Below are 20,233 nucleotides of genomic sequence, written 5' to 3' on the forward strand. Positions count from 1 at the left end.
CACTGCTGCTGCTGCATCACAGACATGAAACAGCAAGCAGTGGAGACAGCCTTCATCCCACAGCTCATGCAAGAGATCAAACAGTTGCCCTCATGCTGAAAGCAGTTGCATTAGGCAGCACAGGCTCCAGCAAGTCTCTGGAGGGCCAGAAGCTCATTGGAGACTGGGGGCTCCCCGTGGGCTGGATTGGGAGTCTTCAAGGGCCACATGTCGCCCCAGGGCTGGGGTTTGGGCATCCCTGCCTAGAGTTTATAACTACTTTGGAAACCTTGTTTACTGCATTAAGCACAGTTCCACTAGATTTTCAATCCAGTGCCACAAGCCCTCACAGAAAATCATCCTGTCTGAAGCACTGCTGCTATCCAAACAGCTTCCTGCAGCTATACATTCTAGGAATGAAGGATACAGATACAGCTCCTTCAAAGCTGTTCAGCTATCTATCTCACTGTGTTCATTTTCAGTCCAATTGTCCTATCATTCAAGCACAGGTAGCCTCTCAAAATTTGTTGAGAAGTGCTTAATAGGTGCCACAATCAGCGGAACATTTAGAGTTATTTATTCACAAACGCTACATTCTATGTTAAGTGTGCTGGTGGAGCCAATAGACTAACTAGAAATACCAGCCAACAGAGTATCTGGAAATAACAGCAGTCAAGATCCAGTCTCAAGTAATTCAGCCAGCCCAATAACTTAATACCATGAAGCAGCTAATATAATTTCTGAATGGGAAGCTAGGCAAAGTGATAAATCCAGCGTGTTTCAGCAGCTGTCAACAAAAAACATTTGCACCAAGTGAGCAGTTCTATAACAGATAGGAAATGAATACCCAAACATTCCAAAAGCATGTGCATGCTTCCATGGCACATGAACTCAAACAGCTCCTCATGTAACCACCACATGCACTTTTGAAGAGGGCAGCTGCAGATGAAATGAAGCTCATATTAATCAGGTGGAGCAAAGGTAGATTCTCAAGAGCCCACCTTAATATAAGCAAACCAAATGCTAACCTACTCGTGCACGATGAGAATGGTTGACCCAACCATTGTCACTCACACATACCCTCTACAATAATTGTCTTGGACTGCTTTAAAAGTCACATCTAGCCTTTGAAGACAGACTCCCTATCTATTCTGGGAACTTATGATGACTTGGGGATTTCACTGGAGTTATTTATAGCAAACCTAGTCTGGGCATTGAAGTCATGGGTCCTCCCCTCTGTAATTTACTTTTCAAGCATGAGCTGGTCCACAACTAAAAATAACAAAATGGCCAGCTAGGTGGTACATCAAAATACTGCCAAAAAGCACTATGCCCATCACTCTTCATGCTGAAAATCTAATATCCCTCCTAAGGAGAAATGTGTGTAATCACTGCACCAGATCGATATGGAAGCCTAGGAATTCAAACCTTGCTAAAATCAGGTAGGCTCTTCCAAAGTTTTGCCCAACTTCAAAATGAGCAGATCTGTTCAGACTTGTTTAATGCAAAGCCTGAAGTGCCAAGAAATACAAGAAGAAAGAACAAGTATCCTGATCCCACCTACCAGCAGCAACAAGCTATGTTGAGACATTTCATGAGTAATGTTAGGCGTTCCAGCCACATTTCTTCCAGGGAAATTTTTCTATAGCAGTAATTCTTAGCATCTCCATAAGTGCTTACTGAGTAGGTAAATCATTTTGCATGTATTACCAAGTTACTGCACCTACAACATCTCTGTGAGATTAAAAAAAGTATGATCATGCCCATTGCAGCTGTGGCTCAGAGCCTTGCCTAGCTTAAGGTTATGGCAGAGACAAAGTCAAAGGTTGACCAGAGAGGATCAACTTGCAGTTGCTACCCCAACTTTGCATTATACAGGTGCTAGAGAAATTGTGATGCTTTTTTCTAGCGCTAACAATAGCTATTGCACCAGGGCCTACATTGGTGGATCTCAAAATGACACTGCCTAACGTTTCCAAAAAAATTCAAGGCAACTATCCTTGATTACGTGTGCCCCCCCAAAGGGTAAATTGCTTGTAAAACTTCCCCTAGTTGCTAAGAACCACTTGTATAATCTCAAGTGCAATTTATAAGCCTAGGCACTCCTCCGAACCAACATAAGACTGCAGCCACGTAAACTCTTTACAAAGAAAACTGGGTGTGTCAGAGATTACAGTCCAAATATACAGCAGAAAAGACAGGTGTCTACATGCAACTGCCAGCAGCAAATTAAGTTAACTGTACCCATATGAAAACTAACAGAGTAAGAAAGTCACCATCTGTGTGCATCTCATGAACCCAGCTCTCATTGACAGAAGGTTATACTACAGCAAGAGTCAGGCTTAAGGGCCTATAGAACTCTTGCTTCCACACACACTGCACATCACTTTGGTAGACACAGAAAAGTTCATCCTTTAAGCGAACTCAACCAATGTGTGTATCATCACTGGAAGGGACAAATAACTTGCTGTATCTCCCTGTCAAGCATATGCTGCAAGGAACACCCCAGTTCATCTTTGTGCAATATATTGTACAAGATAGCTCTAGAATTGCTGCCCTTCAGAACATAGATTAAAAAACATACCATCACCTTGGAAACCTTTTGACAATAATCAAACTCAAAGAAGCCTCAAATTCAACCAAACAGAAGATAGTCAAAATATTTACTATTGCCACCAGTGCAAAACATACTTCCTAAGCAATTTGATTCCACAAAATCTTACAGAGAAAACTTCCACCTCAAAGAGAATGATTCGGAAATACTTGAAGATCTCTTGCCTTCCTATGCCCTCTTCTTCAGTGAAACACTTTCCAGTCTTAGAGTTTGAATGAGGCCACAAAGAACACAACCCTTCTTCCTAGAACATAGGCCAGGACAACACTGGAGGTATGCAACAGCACTGCTCAGCAATACCTACAACACAAAGCATTACAGATAAGAATGTAATCTAGCCCAAATGGCAATCAAGTGTCCTATAATATGTGGACTAGATCATGTCCATTTCATGTAACACCACAACTAGCTGATTCAGCTGAGAGGTCTGACCACATCAAACTTCTTGCAACTTGAAATCTTGGGGGGAAAATGTATAGACTATAGAGCAGTGGTTTTCAAACTTTTAGCACCAGGATCCACTTTTTAGAATGACAATCTGTCAGGACCCACCAGAAGTGATGTGATGACCAGAAGTGATGTCATCAAGCAGGAAAATTTTCAACAATCCTAAGCTGCAATCCTAACCACACTTACCCAGGAGTAAGTCCCACTTACTATCATTGTTAAAAGTATATACATAGCAGCTTCTTAAAAGAACACATCTGTAACATTTCCCCAAATGCACTCATATACTTTGGTACCATCAAGCCTAATATATTACAAATAAAATATTGAAATGAATGGGAACCCACCTGAAAATGACTCACAACCTATCTGGTGGGACCCACCCCACAGTCTGAGAAACACTGAACAGAGAATGTGAACTACTTTATTTTGACAGAAGTTGATTATCTGGTAGGCAGTGATACCCAAAGAATAAAGTCAGTGTACATTATGACTTTACCAGTTCAAGCTGCTACCATCTGAAATAAATGTACAAGAAATACCTCTGATATTTATAGTACTGTACTATATTGAAAGTATAGTACTGTACCTATGTTTCAGCTGAGTTCAGCACACCTGAACTCAGGTGTGCTCAGTTAGGGTCTCAGTTTTCATTCAAAAAACAAGCTTGGGGGCTTAAGACTACCAAGATAGGTTTCCCCAAGCACTTCCAAACTGGGTGAACTGTTAAGAGCATATTTGCATAAATTATAGGGATCACACTATTCAGCATTTCTTGCCCAGAACTTCTGATTATGTGATAAATGCAAAGAAGAGGCTGGAAATGAGAAGCCACTCAAGGAGACTAAACCACACTTGACATTGCTAAATTCAGCAATGTCAAGACATTAAACAAAGCAAACCCTTGCTAGTCACCTACAAGATACTACTCTCTTAGTCTCCGACAAGTCCACCACACCCATGATTCTATTTCCAGCCATGAAAACCTGCAGTGCCCCAGAGAAAAGTGACACCCAATCTTCAAAGCCCGTGAAGCCTAAAACACATTTCTCACACATTTTCACTAAGCAGTCCTGACATCCATGAGGCTTTCTTGGATGCTATTCAAAAATCGGACAGTTCTGAAAATCAGAAATTGCCAGTCAGTGGCCAACAATTTTGTTTCCATGGCCAGCGGCTCCTCTGTTTGAGGCCCAGTGCATGGAGAGGATCCTACCGCCACAAAAAGCACAATGAGATCCGTTATGCTGAAGAAAGTACAGGTGTTCCCGAGTAGAGAGCAAGCTGGACACCAGGTAAAAGCCTGTAGAAAGGCTAAGAAAGCTTGAAAGACATGGAGGTCAATTCAAGGAATGAAAGAAGTAAGGGGGGGGGGTCTGGCATACTCTGGTTGACATTGTGAAGGTGTGGTTAGGGAATGAGGGGATTTGCCTGCAGGAGCCTGCCTCATATTCAGAAACACAGAGCAGAGCACAAGGATGGCCAAAGAATAGGGTTGTGTGGTGGGTGGGGAAGCAGGTGAGGCAGAGCCTCCCCACCAGTGTCCTTCAAAAAGCACCACCGCCGTGGGAGGTGCCCAAGCACCCACAACCCACGCACTTTGTGGAAGCTCTGCCTCCCCTGCCAAATAAGTGACTCTCGCCCCCCCCACCCCAGCTATTGTGGGACAGGGGGCAGGTGCTGAAAGCGGGCTGGGGAGGCAGGTGAGGCAGAGCCTCCCCACCAGCGCGAGCGAGGTCTCTGCTCCCCAGCAGACCCACGGAGGAGGGTCTGTAGATGTGCCCGGGAGGCGCCGCTCCTCACCGATGGTGGAGATGAAGGTGGTGTTGAAGGCATCGTCGGAGAAGCGGAAGAGCACGCAGGTCTTGCCGACGCCCGAGTCGCCGATCAGCAGCAGCTTGAAGAGCAGGTCGTAGGTTTTCTTCGCCATGGGGCCGCCCCACCCGGCCCGGCCGCCCGCCCGCCCTCCGAGCTCCCCCTCAGCACCTCACACGCACCAGCCGGCCCGGGCGGAGGCGCAGGCCGCCCTCAGAGGGGGAAAGGGAGGCACAAAATGGCTGCCCGCCCTGCGAGCGAGGAGCAGCCGGGCTGGGGCTGAGGCCGGGCCGCCTCCGAGTCTCACGGGTCGCCAGCGGCCAGGGCCGACTGCATGCCCCGTTCCTCGCCTCAGGCAGCGCCGACCCGCTCGGCTCCCTCGCAGCCCGCCAGACACGCGCGCCCCAAGGAAGCGGAGCAGCAGGCCGCGCCGCCAGGCCTGACTGACTGACTGACTGGACGGGTGGGGGCAGGGCGGGCGCGGGGCGGGCGGACGCGCGCACGCACGCAGGCGAGGAAGGCCTGCCGGCCGGCCGCTCCCTTCTTTTCTTTCTCTCTCACGCTCAGGAGGGCCGGGCCAGGGGGCGGGGCCACGGCCTGACGTCAGAGATCGCAGGTGGGCGCTCGCCCGTTCGCGCGCGCGCGCGCGCCTCAACGCATGCGCACGGTGGAGTTCCTGGGGTTTCCTCAACCCTGGCGCTAGAATTCTGCCTCAGCGTTCGGCGCGGGGTCGTGCGTGAGTGCGTGCGCGCGCCCGACCTCGGCAGCACACCGGCGGGACATGCGACGTATCGCATCGGGGCGTGCCCAAGTGACGCAACCGGGCACGCGCTTGGCGGGGAAGGACCGCCCCCTTTCTCTTTCCTTTCTGCCGCGAACTTCCACGCACGATCACGCACCCGTAGAGAGGAGCCTGTGGAGCAGAGAGTGGGCCGGGCTAGATAGACTCACGCCCAATCCCGAGACCGAATGGGGGAAGACACTTCGATGGCGATTGGCCAATTGCGGTGACGCGAGGAGACGGGCGGTTGGGGAGTCGCCGGCGGAAATCCGGGGTGTGCATGCGCCCTTTGTGGCCGAAACGAGAATGCACCGCCCTTAATTTGCATATGCTAATGAGCTGCGCCTCTCAGGGGCACCCGAGCGGCTTTGAGGTGGCGCGAGGAGGTTCCGAGCGAGCGGCTCTGCCCTACGGGCGGTGCGCCTCCTGGGCTGCCGAGCAAGGGGGCCCCCCGCAAGCACCGCGGGCGTTGCCGCCCAGCGGGCCACCCTCCCCTCGAGGGCAGGGCACGGCCGGGGCGGAGGCTCCTTTGGAGGGGACGGTCTGGGGGTCTGCGAGAATGGGAAGGTTGGACCGCCGCTGAGGCGCATTCGCGTCTACTCAGAAGTAAACCCCGTTGTGTGCAGCGGGACTGACTTCCGGGAAAGCACGCGGGCTGCAGCCTTAGGCCATTGCTGTGCCTGTCTGCTCAGCGGAGCTTACGCTCTAGCAAGTGTGGATAGAATTGCAGCCTTACTGCTCAATCCTGTCTGCACTTTCCTGGGAGTAAGCCCCGTTGACTGTAATGGAAGTTGCTTCTGAGTAGAGAGGCATAGGATGGGGCTCTTGGGCACCTCACAGCAGGAATGTGTGCTGGGTGGGGAGGCAGGTGAGGCAGAGCCTCCTTGCTGGAGCCCTTCAGAAAGTGTGCCATCCTTGCCTTGTCCTGTGGCCAGGAGTTCCACAGGTTAATCACACACTGAGTAAAAAAGTATTTCCTTTTGGCTGGTCTCGTTCTCCCACCAGTCAGAGAAAAGAACTGTGGGGAACGAGCAAGTTGGGAAAGGGATTGGTTGGTGTAGTGAGTGGCTGGTCAGAGGAGGGGAAAACAACCCCCACTGCGTCTAGAGTGGGCTGAAGACCACTGAGCAGAGGTTCTAGTGGTGGGCTTTTCCCGTTTAAAAATAACGTGAACGCTGACAAGTTTGGTTGTAACATCATGATGTCATTGTGTCACTGCAAAACTTCTGGGTTGCTGTGTAGGTCTCATACATTTCCATTCTGAGGTCATGGCACGAAAAACATGGCTGACCTAGGGCCCAATCCAATCCAGTTCTCCAGTGCTGGTGCTGCTGTGCCTATGGGTATGCACTGCTTCCTGTGTTGGGGATACGGTCAAAGAGGCCTCTTCGAAGTATGGGAACATTTGTTCCCTTACCTCAGGGCTGCATTGCAGTTGCACTGGTTCTGGAAAGTTGGATAGGATTGGGCCCCTCGTCCACATCCCATCAACTTGTCCAACAGGATGTCATGGAGAACCTTGTCAAAAAGCTTGTTGAAATCCAGATATGTTTAGAGTACCTCCCCAAGCTAGCTGTTTAATCATAGAAGAAAATAAGGCTTGTCTGGAAGGTTTTCTTGATAGAACAAGAAATCGCCAAATCTCTTGGCAATCACCACTGTCCTTTCTAAATGCTCACAGGCAGACCAAGTCGTGATTTGCTGCAGCATCTTCTCATGTATCAGCATTAAGCTGAGTAGTCAGTAGTTGCCTGGATCCTCTTTTTTTTTTTCCTCTTGAAGATGAGAGTATTCTTGAAGATAGGGACATTTGGTTGACTCCAGTTTCCCAATACTTTCCTGGTTCTCCAGGAGTTCTCAAAAATTTTAGACAGGATCCAAGATAACATTGGCCAGTTCTTTGAGCACACTGGGATGCAGCTCATCTGGCCCCAATGACTTGAATTTATACTCCTTTATCAGTACATTCACTGTAAAGATTTTCAGTTATCCATACTTTCAGTTATCCATCCATCCATATCCATATTAAGACCATTTCTCTTTATCCATGCTAAGGGCCCAATTCTATCCAACTTTCTAACACTGATGGAGCCCCAAAGAGGCCTCCACGACTGCTCTACTATAGCAGGATGCGATGGATGCCCATTGGAATGGCTGCATCAGCGCTGGGAAGTTGGATAGGATTGGGCCCTAAGACTTTCGACATAGTGTCTGAGAATGGTGGGAGTGGGAAAGTTCCTTATTGAGACAAGGTCTACCTCCCTTTGTCCAACAGGTAGACCTTCCTCTGCTTTGAGCTTTGGCAACAGAGAAGGGGACAGAATTTGCCTTTCATACCCAGGAAGGCGTTTCAAGAGGTTGAATCAAATTTTGGATTTCTCCCCTGGCAGAATAGAGGTCCAGAAGGGCCCCTTGGATGTGCCCTGTTGGCTTTAGGGGAAACACTCTTCAGGACCCTCAGAGGACAGAGCACAGTTTGGGAAGAGGCACCCTCTGTGCTCTGATCCAATCCTATTAGATAAAGGTGGGAGAGGCAGGCTATGTCTTGTTGTCTTGTGTGCTCCCTGAAGCATTTAGTGCAACACTGTGAGATACAGGAAACTGGACTAGATGGGCCTTTGGTCTGATCCAGTGGGGCTTTTCTTATATTCTTTTGTTCTTATTAGATAAAACCGGGAGAATAGAATAACACGAGGCAAGAAAAAAGTAAACAAGCTTATAAAATGACTTGGGCATTGGAAGTGCAGTGGTGTGGATCTTGGCAAAAGGAGCTTCTCAGAATATGCCAGATGCAAGCACTTTGTATAACAGTTGAAACCAGCAACTTGCATTGTGTCTGGAAAGTGACTCAAATTAGCAAGCCAGTGCATCCTTCTCAGCATTAGTGTATTATGTTCATGATCATAGCTATGCAGCTCACATTTCACACCAGTCATCATTTCTGAATGGTCTTCTGCCACAGCCTCCTGCAGAATGAATTGTGGGTTTGATGAAGCATTGCTGCTTGTTCTATTTATCTATTGCTTTATTTCAGTGCATGCAGATATATGATTCATGACTGCCTGGCTGGGCAGGATTACCTATTGTAAGGAAGTCTGTAATATCAAAGATGTCCAAAAAACCAGATAGTTTTGTCAGTCAACACACAGTTGTGTCAATTTTAACAAAAGTCAGAGTTTATGAAACTGAATGTTTTATTAGAACCTAACTGTGTTCATTCTTAGCAGTGCAAAATGTAATGTTTGAGTTAAGCAGGCTTGTTGTTAAGTCAAAAATTATACTAACTGTTAGATGTGCAAATGACTGCATCAACCCACAGGCAATCCAAGCCAACATTTTCCATGCTCTGGCCAATTGTTTTGTAGTTGTTGAAACAAAGTCCTTCAAGTTCCAAGATGACATCCTTAAACTCTGCATTTGCCCATACCAGCTCCTTGCCTTTGCAACCGATCAGCTATAATAATGGTGAATTTGTATCCCTGATTTTGTGAGATGTTCATAAAGTGAAGGATAATTGTGGTTACAATAATCCTCAGCTTATGCTTAAAGGTATCTGGAAATCAATCTGGTAATGTGCTCCTCGACAGATACCCTATCCAACAGCTTCTTGGGTTTGAGTGTCTTCCCATCATGCTGATGAGGCGAGATGGGATTGGGATTCACCCCGCCTGCCTTGCTACTCAATAATCTCCCTGCCAGAGCTGGTTGGGATGATCTCAGCAGTGTCATGGAGTTCTTGGCTGATAGTACTGGGGGACTTCAGTATCTACACTGAGGCCCCCAGTGTAGGTGCAGCTCAGGATTTCATCACTGCCATGCAATGGCATAGCTAAGGCATCTGGCATCCGAGAGCACAAAAAACCCAAACCCCATACTCCTCCCACCCCATTTTTAACACCCTCATACACTTTATACCCATATACTGGGCACCTTAAGGGGGTGTCTTCAAGGCCTCCAAAAGGCACTTTTGGTTTATGCTGAAAATTAGAAGTGCCTTTTGGAGGCCTTTAAAATCTTCTAAAAGCATGGTACCTGGGGCAATGTACCTTCGACTCCCCCCTAAGCTATGCCACTGCTGCCATGCACTGCTGCCATGCACCACAACCAGGGGCATGTCTCAATTGATTATGGCTCTAATGCAAGTTGCTGGGTACATATTAGACCTGGTATTTACTGCAGGGCAAGGGGATGGTGATTGTGGAGGAAATTTAGATCACTCATCATTTTGTGTGAATACTGGTGGCTTGCTGCAGTGATTTTGCTTGGCACTTTGTCTCACTCACATCTGCCACAGTTTGGACTCCATCTTAGCAGTGTCTGTTAATATCCCCCAGGGAGCTGTTTGTTCTACTATTTGGAATTCTTTTCATTTTATATTACCTGAGGATGTGGATAGTTTCCTTTGGAGCATGACACCAGCCATGTGCGGCTCTGATGCTGAGTGGACGGGGTGTGTGTGTGTGTGTGTGTGTGTGTGTGTGAATCCATCTTCGATGGAGGGGACACTAATTAGATGGTGGTAGTTTGCCTCTCCTGAAAAAAAGATGGAAACTCTAAAAGGAGATTCTCTAAATGTGCTGGAACTCTAGTTTCAGCTAGGAAAGTTGCTGTTCTGATCCAGACCTGAACAAGGTCAAAGTTTGTCAGATACAGACATGACTTACTCATTGTGGTAATCCAAATGAAGCCTCAGTGGCTTAATATGTGGGGTGGCAGAGAATTAGGACGCATAGCTCGTGCACGTCACACACACACACACACACACACACACCCACCCCCCCCCCACCCACCCACCCACCCCCTTGGTACCACAACTGGTGGTGAGCTGTCCAAGGGGTTCGATGCTTGTACCAGGAATTGAGACCTTCTGCTTCCTCCTATCCTGGATAACTGGGATACTGCCAGATTCCTCTTGGTGCATAAACCAGCTGTTTTAAGAGCTGCCTGGGAAGCCACCTGGTCTCACCAGCTCCAGCTCCTTTGCAGCAACACTCACTCTTTGTAGTTTGAGTCCTGGGTTACAGAAAAAAGATCTGCTGGAAGGTTTTTCTGAAACAGTCTCACCTTGTCTGTCGGAGTGGACAAGATAAGTGTTTTCAGATGCCAAGAGATTTATGTGCCACATTAATGGTATCCCAAATGTCAAAGTAATTGATTGTGCCAGGCTACAATTATTTACTAAGGGCAGGAGGCATCTGTGGGTGCTAACCCAATGAAACTTTATTGAGTTTAATTGCTCTATTCTGCATGTTGTAATTGCCATGCGAAGGTCAGGTGTGTCAAGATGCTATTCCTCCTGAATGCACGTCTGCCTGGAAGGATTCTGATGTTTTATCAGTTGTCGGGACAAGGTTGCTTTCTGTGTCTGCTGCCTGGCTGCTACAAGCTCCACGTGGGTGCAGAACACAACATGATGCATTTGCTTCTGAAATTGAATTGCCATCTGTGGCTGTGATGCCCTCAGCTTTGTTTTGCACAAGAGCTTGTTAAGGGTGCCTCCCCCAAGCTCATTGTTGCCAACGCTCATAGAAATGCATAAAGAACTAGAAGCACTTTTTGGGGAGCACAATCCTATCCTCCAGGTGCACTGGCAGAGTAGCTGCCCCACTGTTGTGCACTGTCACAAATGTGTCCATAAAGCATGTTGCGACAGCTCCAGGCCTGCCAGGAGGAGCTGTGTATGCTGGAGCAGGTAAGTTCTGTGCTGAGCTGTGCAGGAGTGAAACGGGGTGGAGAAGGGCAGGAAGGGGTTGTAATGGGGTTACATTACAGGGTGTAATGACAGGGAACCACCCAATAGGAACCTGGGCAGGGAACCACCCTGGACGGGGTGGAGAAGGGCAGGAAGGGGTGTAATGGGGTGGGGCAGGGTGGTGACTAGGGGTGAATCTGGCCCAGGAGGGGGTGGAATTGGCAGCACTGGCATGTGTGCCGTATCCTATCCCCTTTCCCAGGCTTGATCCATCGACACATCTACTCGGACTTGTGCCAGCTATTTTGTTGCACTAGCTAGGGCTTTCCCCAGGGCAAGGGGATGAATGTCCCCTTACCTCAAAAACGCCACCAGCATGTAAAATCTCCCCCCCCCCCAGGATGCAGCATAAGTTGTGCTGGCACCACTGCATTGGTGCAGGTGAATTTGTGCTGGATTGGCCTACCTGAATAGTGAAAACTGTAGCGTGCTTTGCTTTGGTTTGGAAAACATGGCACTGTGTTCGTCTTCTTGGCTTTGGTCCTGCCACTGTTGCTTCTTCACTATGAGAACCTTTTTCAATACATGAGTGAACCAAAATGAAAGCTGATTTTGTGCATCTTCACCTGTTTCACAGTCTCAGCCAAGAGCAGTCTGGTCTCTGTCTTTGGGTCTCTGTGCACATCTTCACTTGTTTCAAAATTGCACCATGGTATCTCCAGGGCATCCTCTCTCCACGTTTGCATGTTCCAGCACTGTGCATGGGAGAGGAGTGCAGTTCTGTGTCTGTATATTTCAGCATTACTGTTTTGTTTTTTTTAATTATCGAAAGAATTCCAAGAGAAAGGAAGTGTGAAAGAACAATGAGGGACAAGATGTGAACACCCCCAGGGAAGGCTGCTGGTGCAGACATGACAATTGGCAGTAGGTTGGTGGGTCAGAAAACATTCTCTTCTCTCCTGGAGTTCTTCCAGTAGGCTACGCTGAACCACCTGCTTGTCATCTCCACTGCAAAGCAATCGTGAAGAGGGTGTGTGTCCCTGGTGTGTGTCCCTATCACTTGATAGCAAGCCTTATGCAGGTGCCTGTCAGATACAAGCATCCGATGCTTTTCCAGCCTCGCAAAGGGCACCCCTTAAGTAAGCCTTCAAACAAGGATGCCTCGGGTTTTTTTACGAGTGACATCAGCGCTCTGTGAATAGAAAGCATGCAGTGCTGGGAACAAAGGAGCCAGCACATTAATTGCACATGCTGGAAGAGTGATGTTATCTCCGTGCTGGTAACTGGCTGAGAAAAGATGCCAGATAAATGAAATTAGATGGAATTATATATTTACTGTATTTCTTTGTTTTTATCCTGTCTTTCCCACCATATAGCATCCCAGGCATTTTTCAGGTCTATGGTCGCAGGTTGTGGAACTTAAAGTTATAACAGAATTCTTCAAGAAAGGGTGCATACTCAGGGTCATGAGCACAAGCCATTCCAGTCACCAGTACCCTGGCCCAATGTCCATGTGTTGACATTCAGGCGCTCGCCACACTGGCTGTGATCTTCAGGTTCTGAGTCTTGCAGTGTCTGCCTCTCAGGTTGATTATGGTAGAGTCTGGCACATGCCTTAAGAAAGCCTGGCTTTCTTAAGGTGGCCTTATAGGCAATGACAATAAGACAGCACAGTGGATAGAAGGTTTATCTGATTTCAGGAGGAGGAATTTTAGACTTGCGTGTGAAAAACCCAGACCCACAGTCACCATCAGTGGACAACAAGCTGAACATCTAATGTGATTCTAGGCTGTGTCAGCAGAAGTAAGGTACTCAGATCAAGAGAAGAAATGGTGTTGCTGGGTTCTCAGATCCCACCTAGAACACTGAATCCAGTTCTGGGTGCTGAAGTTTAAGAGGGACATTGACAGACTGAAGGAGGGTCCAGAATAAACCTTATTATGTTTTATTTATTAAAAACCTTCTTGTACTGGCCTTCTTTAAAGGTAGAGGGATTGTTTTAAAATATCTTGTTTGTTTGACTTCTAAAAACTTCTTAAAGTTTACAAGTCTACATTAGTGAAGTGTGGGGATGTGGGGATTGAACTGCTTCACTGAACCTGGTATAGGGTTGTATATGAAGTAATATGCTTGTGGAGGTAGTAAGTGGATCAGGGAATTGTCAGAGTAGAAGCCAATAGAGCTGAGTATGGATTTGTAGGCCTGGAGGCAAGCGCAAACATCATGACAATCAGGAAGTTGAGCACACCATGTGGGTTCTGAATTGCAACTTCCCAATGGTGGGTGTTAAAGGGTCTAGGTGATTTGGTTGGTTGGCAACCTTCAGTCTCGAAAGACTATGGTATAAGCCTACAGCACCCATTATTCCCAGGCGGTCTCCCATCCAAGTACTAACCAGGCCTGACCCTGCTTAGCTTCCGAGATCTGACAAGATTGGGCATGTGCAGGGTAACAGCTGCTGTCTCTAGGTGATTTATTTTTATTTATTTGTACTATTAAGAGTACCAGAGTAGTTCACAGAGTAGTTTCAACAGAGCAGTTTACATAATACAATGAATCAGTTGGTGGTTCCCTGTCCCCAAAGGGAGCACAACCTTAGAAGAAGAGCACTGAAGAAAAGCAGCAAATTGTACAGGTCACTAGCTTTTCCCCCTTCAGCCAAGAAAAACATGACATCAGAAGAAGCTGCAGTGAAAACATACATTGAAGAAAGGTGCATAAAGTGAACATTCTGCCTCCAAACTTCTCAGAGTCTTAAGAGGTCCTGCTACTAAGTTGCATGATCTTGCACAGGCACCACAACCTGGGGGCAATCAAAGCTAGTGTGCAGAATCCTCAAGAGAGAAGCAGCAGTCACTGGTGACCACTATGAGCAGTTGAGAGGAAGGCCTGCCTTGCAAAGGATGCTTCCTGGAACATCTAGTGAGCCACTGTGAGATACAGGAAGCTGGATTAGATGGGCCTTTGGGCTGATCCTGTCGGCTCTTCTTACGTTCTTATGACAGAGGGACTGCAGACCAGACTGAGAGAGATGGCATTTGTGATCTGTCTCAGTTTATTCAGTCAACAGAATGAGAGTGGTCAGGTGTTTCCTCCACTGATGCAGGTCACCAGGAGGGAGGGGCACATCTAAATGCTCGCCCATGTGAAAAAGTGCATATAGAATAACAACAAATCTGGCAGAAGGCCAGGCTGAACACTTGTGCCTAACAGGCTAGATTTCTACACACACATGGGAAGTATTCATGATCCCCACTAGCTTCAGCTTGACTATCCAGGAGCAACTTTTCCACTTGATTTCTCCGGTTCTATAATACGCCCTCTAAGGCACCACCAGCTCTGTTCCATGTGCTTGGGTGTGCAGACCCACACACACCCCTGCACTGGGCCCTGTCCAGCACAGCTCTGCCTGTTTCCCCTACAACACAAACCCTCATTGTCTTCCACAGTTGCCCATTCATACCATCCTCCCTCTTTTATCAATGGGGCATTGCAGGACTTGTCCTCCAGGAAACAGCTTAACCCTTCCGACCCCAGCACACATACCCCACTGGTGCTAATGAAGCCCATCTTCTCACAGGAAGGTCAGGCAGAGGCCTGTCTGTGGGGATCACAGACTCCTTTGTGCAAGAGTTGTGGAGCAGACTGTCAGCAGTGGGCATTGGGGAGCAGTGTGGCCCAACCCAAGGCTTGAAACTGGCAGGCAGGTCTCCCACACGTTCATCATCACATCATCAGTTGCACTTTAGCTGAAGTATGATCAGACAGGTTTCTGCCCTGAGCCTCTCACAAGCTAGAGTATGGGCACAAGGGAGAAAAATGGGGGCTGGACTAAACAAGGGAAGAACATGCAGGTATTTACTCTACTCTTAGGCAGGCCTGGTTCTGGGATATAGGGGGAAAGGAGAGCTTGAGAAGGAATCAAGGGGATTTTGGGAGGTGGGTTCAAGGGGGGTGGAGCTGTTTCAGGGAGCTGTCATACATGGAGCAGAAGGAGGCAGCATCACAGAAAGCCACTTTTTGGGCTACAACAGCAGGGAGATGGGCAGGGAGGCCAAGACTGTGGAGGGCTTGAACACAGATGACCACTCCTTAATCCCAAGCCTTGTCACAGCCTGCTCATGAGAGTGAAGGCAGTGAGGTAGTCCTATGCCTTGAAATCCTGAGTCAAGGAAAAGGGACTGAAAGAGGGTTCTCAGGGCCAGATTGGTAGCACCTGCCTGCAGATGTTCCCTCTTCTACCTAGAAGCTTCACTGCCCTCTCTGCACCCTGCTGCCGCAGTGCAGAAAGTCGTGACCCAGTTCAAAGCCCCTCCTTACTCCCAACACTATCCCAGCCTGCTATGAAAATCTTCAGGATACCTGGATGCCTTTAAGAGGGGATTGGACAAATTTCTGGAGGAAAAGTTCATTACGGGTTACAAGTCATAGTAGGTAAGTGCAAGCTCTTGGTTTTAGAGGCAGGCTGCATCTGATTGCCAGATGCAGGGGAGGGCACAAGGACGCAGATTGTGGCTTGTGTGGTCCCTGGGGCGTTGGTGGGCCACTGTGAGATATAGGAAGCTGGACTAGATGGGCCTTTGGCCTCATCTAGCAGGGCTCTTCTTATGTTCTGCAGCGCAGAGAATATTGTCTTCCCAATAGACTGTGTGCCAGAACCTATGCACCTCAGGGCCAGACTCTTGATGCCTGAGGTGACATGTCAAATGCTGCCTGCCCTCACATGTGCCTGATGTGCCAGGCTCTGCTCCTTCCACTCTCCAATATTCCAGCTTAGCACTCTCCTCCCCTCCACATTTCCCCCTCCTCTGTCTCCCTCTTCCAATGGGAGTGGAAGAGCAGTGGAGGCAACTGGGCAAACAGAAATGGGTACCTCCCACCAATCTGCTGCCTGAGACCACTGCTTCAGTTGGCCAGCCCTGCTCTAATCTGGGAGTCAGCCCCAGTGAATATAGTGGGACTCACTTCTGAATCAATATGCATAGGATTGCACTGATTGTGTTTTTGCTGGCCAAAGAAACTTTTGAAAGGTATTCAGCAAATGCTGTAGAGAGTGATAGCATTTCACTCATGGAAAGCACAGTAACTCAGAGGGGTTGTGCTTCTTTGCTGGGCTCTGGCAAAGCGGGAGGCAAATGAAATCTTCCTCAGCATTAGCCAGCTCTCTGGCTCCTCACACTTGTCAAAAACTGGAGAGACCTGCTCCCCTCATTTCCCGTCTTGCAATGCCACCTGCTGCCTGCACTGGGCATTGCAGCAAAGCCTTGATCTCTGCAGAGAGCTGGTCATGTCTTTGTCCACATATATCACTTATTTCCAATGGGCCTTGGGGAGGAGGAAGTACAAGGAGCTGCAGGCTATACACTAGTTGTGCAGTCCAAGGTATGGGGAAAGGGCATTCCTGCTTGCTGTATCATGACTTGCTGGCAAGAGTTCCTGCTGTCCAAGGCACCAGTGGCCTTCAAAGATTTCCTTTGCCACCCCCACGACCGAAAGTAATTGCAGTGACGTCATTACATCACCAGAATTATTTCTGGTAGCATGTTTGCATGCCACTCCGAGGGCCACCCTCCTGTGCTTTTTTTTTTTAAAGCAGAGGAGGCGGGTGGCCCTCAGAGTGGCACAGAACAGCTCTGATTTGTGTGCCACTCCAAGGGCCATCCACCTCCTCCCCTTTTTTTTAAGAGCAGAATCAGTGGGCGGCCCTCAGAGCAATGCAGAACCAGGTGGCACAGCTGGGGTGGAAGCAGTGGCAGTGGCACACCCCCCCCCCAGACATGCTGCCCAGGAGCACTTGCACCCACTGCCCACCCACCCTAGATACACCATTGAAAAAGACATTTCTTTTTAGATTAGCTTTCTGTGTCTGTGTGTTTTTGTTAAAATACTGATTGATCTTATGGACTTTTCCATTTCTTAAGTAGATTGATTGATCTACTTGATTGATTAAGATTGATTGATCTGATTGATTTTATGGACTTGTCCATTTCTTAAGTACTGATTTCTGCTGGTTCTTTTTCTTGTTTATTTGGGGAGGGTTTTTATGTGATTTTAAAAGGTTGTTTCATTGTTTTAGGACTTTTTAATGTCTCTATTATTTTTAATATGTTTTAGGCCTGTAAGCTGCTTTGAGTGGTCTTTGGAGAAATACAGTGGGGTATAAATAGAGTGAGTGAGTGAGTAAGTAAGTAAGTAAGTAAGTAAGTAAGTAAGTAAGTAAGTAAGTAAGTAAGTAAGTAAGGGCCCTATCCTATCCAATTTTCTATCCTACCCAATTTTCCAGCACTGGTGTAGCCACAATGCAGCTCCAAGATAAAGGAACAAATGTTCCCATACCTTAAGGGGATTTCTGTGACTGCTGCCCCATCACAAGATGCAGTGCATGCCCCACTGGCATGGCAGCACTGGAAAATTGGATAGGATTGGGCCCTAAGTAAGTAAGTAAATAAATAAATTTATTCGCCCTCACAGTGTCTGCAGTAAATATTAGATACCATCAGTTAGAAGCAACTACACATTATGTGGAAGGGCTGCAATCTCACAACATTGATGTTTTTACTTTAAAGCAGTCATGGAGGTGGACTGCCAGTTTGATTTGAGCAGCAGTAACACTGTGGGGAGCAGTGTTTAATTCTCCCTGTGACATTTTTCTGCCTGCACTCCTGAAGCAAAACCTGTATTTAAACAGAGTGGGTTAAACACCCCCACCCCAGGGCTGCTGCTCCAATCCAATATGCAGACACTGTTTCCGCCCTTCCCTGTTAGTTCTTTCACTGTAAAAAAACGACATGTTGAAAAGGTCCACAGAAATGTCCTGTGTAATGTGTAGCCTGGTTCTTAGTCTTATCAGCTGACGCCTCACCTCCGATACTTCCAGGCATGCTCCTGACAGCGCCTGTCAGTTGTGGCTTTTCCACTTGCTGCCACATACACATTTGCAGTGGCCCTGCCACATCACAGCAGGCAGAGTATGTTCTGGAGATTGCATAAGCTGCCCCTGACCCTGTTTTTTGCTGCTCCTGTTTCTTTTTTGGTCCTTCTTCTCTGAGCATAAGCCTTCCCCCAAAAGACGGATCAGTACTGTGAACAGCAACCCACACCTGTGGCCATTGTGCTGCCGCTCCACTGACCTAAAAAAAAAATGAAAAGTCAGTTGTTTGGAAATAATAAATGTGGCAATTTAAGCACAGAAAACATACCAGTGGCCAATGGACAGACAATGGAATCTTGTGAACCCCGCATAACGAATAGGTGAAGAAGACGTGACAATTCCATACTGTCACACCCTCTCAGAAAGTGTCCCCCACCTTGTAGTGTGGTGAACCTCTCTCTGCCTCTCTCTTCACTCCCTCCATGCTGCTCACGGTGTCACCAAACTCATGCATGCGCTCTGAGCCACAGCAACATATGTAGCATTAATTTGTCTTTCCTTCTAAACCAGGGGTGTCCAAAGTTTTTGGCAGGAGGGCAACATCGTCTCACTGACACTGTGTCAGGGGCCAGGGAAGAAAATAATTAATTCACATTTAAAATTTGAATAAATTTACATAAATTTACATAAATGAATATATAAAAGATGAACTTATATGAATGAATGAAGGTCCTGCAATAGCTCAAGGCCTAGAAAAGGCCTTGCACAAAGCAAGGCTGGCCTTTCATTTGCTGCCGCTACTGCATCACAGACATGAAACAGCAAGCAGTGGAGGGAGCCCTCATCCCACAGCTCATGCGAGAGGTCAAATAGTCGCCCTCACACTGAGAGCAGTTGCGTTGGGCCAGTGTGGGCTCCAACAAATCTCCGGAGGGGCAGAGGCTCATTGGAGACTTGGGGCTCCTTGAGGGCCACATTGAGAGACCTCGAGGGCCGCAGGTGGCCCCAGGGCCGGGGTTTGGGCACCCCTGTTCTAAACCATCATGATTCTCTTTTCCTTTCTCTTATCCTCCTCCACAGGCTTGAGTCTTGGCCTTTAGCTTCCTAGCTCATTTTCTGCCCTGTCATTGATGCTCCTGGGGGCCCTTTCTATAGAACACTGCTAAAACCCACCCCTTTCTTTCCACTGACTCAGCAAAAAAATTAAACTGAGTTCTCTTTCTTACACACAATGATTTACGGCAATATTTTGCTTTCTGGTCTTCCTGTCCCCTTTTTAAGCCCCTCGGAGCATCTCTGTTCTCTTTGTTTCTCTGCTCACCAGTTCCCACACCCAATTAGTATTGGCTCATAGCTGAGGTTGCAAAGCACGTCCGCTGTGTTGGATGCCCAAATATTTTCAGTGACAAGACTTTGAAGGGATGTGTCTGAAGACAAAGAAACCTCCATGTTTCATCTGACTGTAGCAATTAGACATTTGCATGTGAAGTACTGGAAGACAAGAGCAAATTCCAGAGGGAAGGGTCTATCAAATTCTGGGAAGTGGTAGTGGCACTGAACACACTTTGGGTTTGTCCAGGGAGCTGAAACATTAATATGTTTGAAGAACAATGGAGGTATTTTCCATTTATTTTGGGATGCTGCAGACAGAGCCTCCTTTCCTCTCCTGTAGCTCTGGTTGATATACTTTTGTATTGATTCTCTAATGAAATAAACGTTGGCATTTGTAATAGCATGGAGAACCGCCGGCATCATCTTTTGTTTCAGATCATCCGGGGTCCCTACCTTCCCCTTTCTCTTGTCTCTGCTTTGTCTCTTTGCTTGCTTTCCCAGGCTCCTCATTGCAGGGGTTGGCCAGGATGGGCACTGGACTGAAGACCAACCTAGCTAGGCCAACCCCGAACCCTCAGCAATGGTTGCAGCTAATGTTTCACCAGAGCCCCAGTCCAGAGCTCTGCCCAGGGCCCTCAGCCAGCACTGATTCTCTCAGGGGTGGTGTATCCTAGAGCTATGCCCCAAATAAGTGCCATGGCT

The 20,233-nt window shown here is 47.8% G+C and overlaps 1 protein-coding gene and 1 pseudogene across 1 annotated transcript in view; both read right to left on the bottom strand.

Moving 5' to 3' along the window:
* RAB10 (RAB10, member RAS oncogene family) overlaps nt 1-5,499 on the bottom strand; it is a 49,195-nt gene extending 43,696 nt beyond the window's left edge. The window contains exon 1 of the mRNA XM_066626758.1: nt 4,844-5,499. Within this exon, the coding sequence (XP_066482855.1) occupies nt 4,844-4,970 (127 nt within the window). The 5' untranslated portion in view covers nt 4,971-5,499. The remainder of the gene's footprint in view (nt 1-4,843) is intronic.
* An 8,175-nt stretch (nt 5,500-13,674) lies between these two features.
* On the bottom strand, nt 13,675-13,791 carry LOC136637941 (5S ribosomal RNA; annotated as a pseudogene).
* Nucleotides 13,792-20,233: the final 6,442 nt, after the last annotated feature.

This window comes from Tiliqua scincoides, chromosome 1, assembly GCF_035046505.1.
Source record: "Tiliqua scincoides isolate rTilSci1 chromosome 1, rTilSci1.hap2, whole genome shotgun sequence".
Lineage (NCBI taxonomy): Eukaryota > Metazoa > Chordata > Lepidosauria > Squamata > Scincidae > Tiliqua > Tiliqua scincoides.